General features: G+C 35.0%; 1 protein-coding gene across 4 annotated transcripts; it reads right to left on the bottom strand.

Annotated features, from left to right (window-relative positions):
* Positions 1–1,573: 1,573 nt before the first annotated feature.
* Positions 1,574–8,858, bottom strand: ap4m1 (adaptor related protein complex 4 subunit mu 1). 4 transcript variants are annotated; one of them, XM_021479156.2, is made up of 15 exons: positions 8,555–8,858; positions 8,297–8,382; positions 8,096–8,202; positions 7,902–7,998; positions 7,685–7,795; positions 7,409–7,489; positions 5,802–5,864; positions 5,655–5,721; positions 5,426–5,479; positions 5,225–5,331; positions 5,052–5,143; positions 4,006–4,050; positions 3,870–3,920; positions 3,643–3,798; positions 1,574–2,108 (listed from the first exon to the last, which is right to left on the bottom strand). In XM_021479156.2, the coding sequence occupies exons 1-14, from the start codon at positions 8,610–8,612 to the stop codon at positions 3,669–3,671; spliced, it is 1,149 nt and encodes a 382-aa protein (XP_021334831.1). In that variant the 5' UTR covers positions 8,613–8,858; the 3' UTR covers positions 1,574–2,108; positions 3,643–3,668. The 4 variants fall into 4 exon arrangements, with proteins under 4 accessions (XP_021334831.1, XP_073769894.1, XP_073769893.1 ...); XM_073913793.1 differs by having other exon boundaries at positions 7,902–7,993; XM_073913792.1 differs by having other exon boundaries at positions 3,681–3,798; positions 7,902–7,993.
* Between the last annotated feature and the right edge of the window lie 22 nt (positions 8,859–8,880).

Raw genomic sequence — 8,880 nt, 5'->3', positions numbered from 1 at the left:
TTCTTTTGTTGAATACGTAGAATATATATTAAAACATGTTGGGAAAAGCAGCCATTGACTTTTTTTATTATTGTATTTTATTTATTTATTTTGTGCTACTTTGATCTTTCTTTAATGTATGCCAATGGCTGCTGTTTAACAAAATAAAGAAAGTCAGAAAACCACTTAGTGTTAGTAAAGGGTGAGGGAATTGCCATTTTTGGGCAACTATCGCTTTAATGTTATTACATAATGGTGACAAAAGGGTCTCCATCAACAATCAGATAATATTTAACTTTTACATTATGTTTTTTTAACGTGATTAGATAATTTTGATATCTGGACGGGCCTGCATAATACATTATTTTTACTTGTTTTTGTGGATCTGTGTAAAAGGGGTCTTTTTGCCAACATTTTGACAAAAACACTTCTGTAAACTGCTGTCATTTAAACGTACCCTAAGACAAGTAAAGACCTATTTATAAGACGAGAGGTCAAAATTATGAAAAATAAATTGGCTGACTTAAATGCATAATAATGTCATATTTTAAATTTAAACTTATCTCAAAATACTGACTACAAAATATGATTTACTTTCTAAACATGATGACTACACTACCTGACAAATGTTTTGCCATCTATCCAAGTTTTAGGAACAACAAATAATAACGACTTTTAGTTGATCATTTGGCATCAAAAGTGGATTATATAAAAGGCAAAAGCCTCTAGATTACACTTATTTTAACAAAATAAAATATGATCATGTTTTGATTTTGAATTATTTAATTAGCACCGTAAGGTCTGACTTTGGTTAGACAAGTCTTGTCACTTAACAGAAATAATGTCCTTTATAATATATAAGGTCATGGTGAAGTGGGAAAAAAATGAATGTTGTGTATGACTCCCATGAGCTAGGAGGACTGCATCCATGTCTCTGCAATGACTCAAAAAACTTATTTAAACAGTCATCTGGAAGGGCAAAGAAAGCAGTCTTGCGGGACTCCCCAAGTTCATTAAGATTCTTTGAATTCATCTTCAATGACTCCTCCGTCATCTTACCCCAGACATGATTAATAATGTTCATGTCTGGTGACTGGGCTGGCCAGTCCTTGAGCACCTTGACCTTCTTTGCTTCCAAGAACTTTGATTTGGAGGCTGTGGAGCACCATCCTGCTGAAGAATTTGCCCTCTCTTGTGGTTTGTAATGTAATGGGCAGCACAAATGTCTTGATACCTCAGGCTGTTGATGTTGCCATCCACTCTACAAATCTCTTGCACGCCCCTATACCGAATGTAACCCCAAACCATGATTTTACCTTCACCAAACTTGACTGATATCTGTAAGAATCTTGGGTCCATCTGGGTTCCAATAGGTCTTCTGCAGTATTTGTGATGATTGGGATGCAGTTCAACAGATGATTTATAAGAAAAAATCTACCTTCTGCCACTTTTCCAAAAGATCAACTAGAAGTCACGTTATTTGTTGTTCCTAAAACTTGGATACGCGACAAGACTTTTGTCAGTTAGTGTATATTCTTACATTAATTCCTTCACTATTACATGCAGTTAAATTCCAAAAAATATAACACCAAACTTCAAAGTTTAAATAAATCATTTATTTGACATACACATCATGTGGATTATTTTAATTTACATAATATAAAGCCGCAAAAATGGACCATGTTTCATAGGGATAGGACTTTTTCACAGTAAAACTGTACACAATAATATTTTATCTCCAAAGATCTCTTTGTTCAGTCTCTCTCAAATAAAAAGTCAAAGAAGCACAACTGCAAATATCATATGTATATATACTCACCAATTTTAAAATAAAATGGTATTTCAAAAATGTTTTGTGGGCTAGCCAGGCACATAGTTGCTTCTTCAACCCTTAGTAATGTGCAGCATATATTAAATGTTTTCTCCATCTGGCTGGGTCAGATCCGTATGGTATAGGAGTCAGAATGAGTGACATATCGAACCCAGCGTTGTGACAGTCCAGTCTGTGTTGGAGAGAGTCGGAGGAAGCGGATCTGAAGGCCTGTGCAGGTTTGCTTTGGCAGTTCGAATGACATACTGACCGGTCCCACCTCCAGCAGAGAGGCAGAACTTAGTCCAGGAACTTCCACCTATGACATCACAATAAACCATTAGATATGAATGACAATTTGTGTCAATCATATTCTGCTTTTTTCACACCTGTCTATTCAAAATCAAATTCTGGGCTGTACTTCCATTTTGAGGAACTTTCATTCATAAGAACTGAAAGAAATCACTTTAAATAATAAGGTTGCGCTAAATAATCCATAAACACAATGGTAATTAAGAGGTACATTATTTTTATCTGTCATGTAAATAATGTTACACCTGAAGGCCAAAGCTCTTTTGATTTTTGATTTTCTCTTTGTATTCTCTACTGTACAATAATACGCTACCTGTAAAAAAGTCCCAAATTTTTAGCTAAAGCAACTTTAGCTTTGATTATGGCATGCATTCACTGAGCTAAAACAATTCAATCTGTTCAAAATGTTTCTGCAAACACTTATTCTTTTCCAGAGTTTTCCCAGAGCATTAGATTCTCAATAGGGTTAAGGTCTGGACTCTGTGATGGCCAATTCTTGTGTACCCATTAACATGTTTGATCACACCGGTGTGATCAGCATAGGCTGGTCACTGAAGTGTATGATCACATCGGTGTAGAAACAGTCTGCGGTGCTTGTGATGAATCACATAAAATCAGTGTTTTCGAACAAATAGTAAAACATTTAGTTTGTAAAATACACGCTAATGTCTATGGAGTTATAATTATTAATTATTATGTAATATAACTGAACAATGTGCTTTATTCACATAAGATACAGACTGTTTATGCTACTAGAAGATTTACTCAATTCCTCTCCTAGTTAAAGTCATATATTTTCATGTATTTCAGAGGAAAATTATGAACAAACATGCTGTAAATCCAGCATCTCTTATCTCTCCCGCAGCATAGACATGGCGGTGCCCATCACCAGTAATTTATCAGATAATATGTTCATTATTTACATGTTTAAAAGATGAAATACATGTTCTTCCACATATCTGATAATCAGAATATCAAATATTTCCCAATACAATCAGGACGTTTGTCAATAATTTCAGAAAAAAGAAAGAACAAGAAAAAAACTACATGTACATAAGTCATTGGGACTGCCATGTGTCATATGATAAATTCGATGCATTGCCATGAGAAGTTTAAAGCAATGCATTCTTCTAAATAATGGTCACAATAAAACAACCTTACACAGGAGGCTCAGTTGGAACATTTAGAACTTGCGTGTGAGAGGGTTAAGAAATGAGAAGCTAATCACGAAATCAGTTAGGATTGAATAAATTGTTACCAGTTAAAACATAATAATCCATAATGTAATTACCTAATGGGAGGTTCTTACCTATTTCCTTAGTTAAACTTATGTAACTTTTTTTGGACAGGCAGTATGTTATGTCCGTAATATTGCTGCGAAGGCCTATTTTTATGTAATATTGCTGCAAAGACTTGTTTCATCTTTAAAATTCTAGAAAGTTTCCATTTAATATTCAATTGATGAACTTTGAGGAGAATAATACAAAAAAAAAAAAACACTTCACTGATTTTATCAGAAATTTATCCCATTATTAAATTACCAAAGAAAAAAAGGGGCACAATTATATCACAACATCACATTGAAAAGTGCTGATAACTGCGCTCCTCCTGGAAAACGTGGGATCTCCCAGAGCAGGGCTTTGTTCTTCGGCTGCAGTTCAGCTGTCTGATCAGGACTACTTAGCTCCTGAGACATACTGTAGAAGACAGAGTGAGATTAGGTGGTCAATAAGACTTAATAACACTAATAATCCTGACAAGATCTTACCTTACAGATCCTTTTGGCACGGGGACAGTAATGGAAACATTAAGGGCCGTACTGCAGCACAAAGTAAAAACAATAATATGTAATTTTCAAGAGAATAGGTTGCTTGTTTTAAACAGCATGCGGTGTGTACACTAACCTTTTAGGTGGAAGATCACATCGAAGTTTGAGGAAGATCAACACCCTGCAAATAAAAATGATTAGAAATGTTCAAAGAAGCTAGAGGAACCTTGTTTCACTGTATTTGGCAGTGCACAAAAATTAAACTCTTTTGGGAAGAGGTGAGAATTATAAGTGGAAAAAAAACTATAGTAGAAGCGAACAAATATTTATAGACCTCAGCTTGCTTTATGCCAAAAGATGTGTAGCTTTGCTATGGACAAAGATGCAAAGACCAAACGCTACTCAATGGATAAAACAAATGTTGTCAAGTCTGCCATTAGAAAAAATAACTTAATATACTAAAAGCTAAACAACGTGTATTTGAAAACATATGGAGTCCTTTCATTTGTTATATCAAAGAAGTGGAATTAACAGAGGAAGAAGTTGATGAATACTATTTGATGGATAATGCAGTTCCAGCTTTATAGTTCTGCATTGATACATTACTTAATATATATTTGCTTTGCCTAGTACTTAGTATGATTATAATTGTCATGTTTGAATAGATTACCATAATTGAAAAAAAAAAAAAGAGGAGCAGTTTTTTTATTTTATTTATTTATTTTTGTTGTTGTTTGCTTTTAGTTTTTATTATATATATAACAGGTTATATATATTAACTGAATTTATGAACAGGTGGCTCAGTGGTTAGCACTGTCATCTCACAGCAAGAAGGTTGCTGGTTCGAGTCATGGCTGGTAAGTTGGCATTTCTGTGTAGAAGTTGCATATTCTCCCTGTGTTCGCATAGGTTACAATACTAAGATAATGTATAAATTGGTTCGTTTAATTCAAACTATATTCAGAACATGCAAACTCCACACAGAAATGCCAACTGACCCAGCCAAGGTTCTAACCAGTGACCTTCTTGCTATTGTGTTTTAACTTTGAGGCTTTAAAACATCACAACTCTTTACATGCTTTTTAAAGAAACAAGTAATTAAAACCTACCTGTATTTAAAATGAAGTTCACAAGTATGCATTAAATAAAAACGAACAACATTTCATTAATCAGTTTACCCACCTGTTCACATAATCCTTCTCTACAGAGGGGAATAACTGAAATGGTGGTGCACACGGCAGCTCATCACACAGCTGATACTGCATTATTGTTTGCTAAAGAAGAATAAAAAAAATCACAAACGGTCCATGCGGGAATTATTCTAAAGAACATTAGTCTGTGTTTCAAAAATGTACCTCTCCTTGGCTTGGACAGACTTTTAATATTCGGAAAGTATCAAATTCATCCAGTTTTACTGCCTGATGAAATCTGCACTCATCCACACGTACAGCTGAACTATAGCCTAAAGAAACAGATTTAAACAGTTGTAATTAAAGATACACAGCCTCTAGAGATGTGTATGCAAATATTATATTGACCAGTTTTGCATATTCAACCTTTCAGCTGCGACTTTCCAATATTGAGCTCTTCATTCAGTCCAATCCGCATCTCTACAAGAGTGATACACAATCATAGAAGTGAAGATCCGTTTACAATCTGCATTGGCATGGACCGCAATATGAAATCTAGACTTTACTAGAACTTCTATGTCAAGCGGCTTTAACAAAATCTACATTGTAAAATCGCTATATATATTAACTTGAATTGAATCTGTAGCAAACTCACCTGAACAGGTTGGAAGAAAGCATTTTATCCTAATCTCTCCCTGAATATCTGATTTCATTAAAACTCCCTGAAAAGAAGAAAAACGTGTGAAAAATCTAAATGATCAGTAGTTTAATGTCAAGCCATGATTCATTGAGCTTTACTTACATTGGAGCCAATAACCACAGACAGCCTCTCTATCACATCCACAAAGATCTCATTCTTTCCCCCCTGCAGCCAGAAAGACAAACGTAGGTACATTTTTATGCTATGCTAATATTGATTAGCATGTTGTTATTGTTTTAAATGGCAAAAACGTGAATTAGTATTTTGTAATACTGTGCTAACATTCATTAACATGCTAGAAAGCATGACTAGCATGTATTAGTATGGCGCTAACATGAATTAGCATGTTTACACTGTACTAGCTTTAACTGATATGTTGCTAGCAGGTTTCCAACACATGGCTAACATGTTTTAACATGGAGCTAGCATGAATTTTTTAACAAGTTTAACATGGTGATGATAGCACACATTAGTATGTTTTTACACTACATTAGTACTAATTTATGTTAATGGAATGTTTCCATCATGTTTAACACATGGCCAACATTTTAACATGGAGCTAGCATGCATTAGTATGTTTTTACACTATACCCGCATTAATTAATATGTTGTTAGAATGTTTACAACATGTATAACACATGGCTAACATGCAGCTAGCATGAATTTGTATGTTTTACACTATACCCCCATTAGTTAATATGTTGTTAGCATGTTTCCAGCATGTTTAACACATGGCTAACATGTTTTAACAAGGTGCTATTATGAATTAGTATGTTTTACACTGTGCTAGCATTGCTTAATATGTTGCTTTTGTTTCCACACTATTTAATACATGGCTAACATATTTTAACATGCTGCCCCTGCTAAAAAATCCAGCTTAAACCAGCCTAGACTGGTTGGCAGGTTTTAGCTGGTTGACCAGCCTGGTTTTAGAGGGGTTTTGGCAATTTCCAAGCTGATTTACAGCCATTTCCAGTCTGGTCTTAGTTGGTCAGGCTGGAAAATGACCAACCAATCCAGCTAAAACCAGCTTGACCAGCCTGGTTTAAGCTGGACGTAGCTGTTTTTTTCTGGACTCCCAGTTTAGATTGGCTGGTCAAGCTGGTTTTAGCTGGTCATCTCCCAGCCTGACCAGCTAAGACCAGGCTGTAAATGGATGGAAACCAGCCTGGAAGTGGCCAAAACCCCTCTATAAAACCAGGCTGGTCAGACCAGCTAAAACTAGCCAACCATTTTTCAAATCACAAAAATGTGAATTAGCATTTTGTAATACTGTGCTACCAACTTTCATTAAAATTAAAATGTTGTTAGAACGTTTACAGCATGTTTAACACATGTTTGACATGTTTTAACATGGTGCTAGCATAAATTGGTATGTTTTTACACTATACTAGCATTACTTAATAAACTAACAGAAAGTTTCCAGCATGTTTAACACATGAATTATGTGTTTAAATATGGTACTATCATGGATTAGTGTGCTGATACTACCATGTTTCCAGACTATTTATATGGCTAATGTATTTTAACATGCTGCGACTATGAATTAGTCTTATTAACACTATTTGACCTACCTATGTTTTGACACAAAATAACATCCTGCATGCATATTTATATCATATTTTAGAACAGTCGTGTTTATGATTCATAATAATATTTTATGATCATCACAGATTAGATGTAAAACTGAAGAAACTAGGAAAACTCACCTGCTCTCCTCGACTGGACATTATAGGACGACTGGCTGCAACACTTGGAGCCACTTTACTCTGCTGTGTCTCAGCCCCAAACTACAAAATAAGAAAAAAAGTTAATATTTGTACTTTTCAAGATAAAAAAAACAAACAATAGTGTTTTATGTTTTTTTTTATTAGTCAGTTCTTAAAAGCAAATTACTTTCAAGATTTACCTGAATCGCATTACACAGTTTTTTGAAATATTGAGTAAACAGACGCAAAATATTCAAAAGAAATGCAACAATTTACCAATCCAACATTACTGAGGTCAAAGAGACTGAAGGGTTTGGATGAAACAGCTTCTGTCTGGATGAAGTTTTTCAGTATGTCAGTTGAGGTTGTCTGTACGTAGCCAAAATCCTGTTGATCAGAAACACAGAGGAAATTATACATAGAATTGGGTTGCTTCTAAGTCTAATTCATTTGGTCTGAGAAAAATAAATATGCAAACAGAGAGAACATTTACCACCATCTCATCCAGCAGCTCATAAATTAGTGCGAAATTCATCCTCACTGATTTTTCTGACAAACTGCCACAGTAGTCCTTTGTAAGAGCTGCTAATCTGGGAGACACAAAACAGTCACTTATCATCATGCAATCTGCACACCTAAAGAAAATCATATTATCACATTACTGATCCAAAAATTATATTTGTTAACCTGTTAAGGAACTCAATTATGGTGAAAGGGGAAGGGTTTGTTTTGGTTGATGCCACCCAGTACAGTCCACCCTGCCTTACATGGATAAAATGAAGATCTTTGTGTGTCTACAGCAAGATAAACAGTCAGTGTTAGTTCATGTAATACACTAAACAATCACAATGTTGTTGTGTATATCAAAAAAACATAACTGTAGCCTACCATGACAACAGGAGGCTGATCTCCACTGAGAGCTGTGACCATCTCATAGAAGACATTTATTGAGTCTTTACTGGCCTCTCCTCGGACTGATATGCAGAATTAAGAAAATCATAAGCAGGAAGCATACATTTAATGTCATATGACCACTGATCTAATAGAGATAGCTCTGATTACATGAAGATCCGTGCATATAAACACAAGATTCGATATCAGACAGTTATAAACACATCACATCACACAAGCCCGTGGGAAGGATACAGTCTTTATATATGAGATGATCTCCTTTTGATGACAAGATGAAAATTTGACTGATCATTTTCTCCAGCACACGGGATTACCTTTATTAAAAGGATGTTTGTTAAAAATCACCCCGCTCTTCTTCTGCCGTCACTTACATTCAGAAATATGTCTAAACAAATGTCCTCATTCATTCATTTCTTCAACAAGTTTCCTCATTCACTGTTATTTGAATTCTTAAAGGGACAAAATAAACCCGTTTAGGTCTCAAATAGTGCAGGACTATGCCGTCATGACTGTAAACAGCCGGGTTTTTCTTCTTCGTGAGGTCATACGTGAGTTAACAG

This window comes from Danio rerio, chromosome 10, assembly GCF_049306965.1.
Source record: "Danio rerio strain Tuebingen ecotype United States chromosome 10, GRCz12tu, whole genome shotgun sequence".
NCBI classification, from domain to species: Eukaryota; Metazoa; Chordata; class Actinopteri; order Cypriniformes; family Danionidae; genus Danio; species Danio rerio.
Note: the sequence above shows the minus strand (reverse complement) of the source record. Positions and strands in the feature narration are given on the sequence as shown.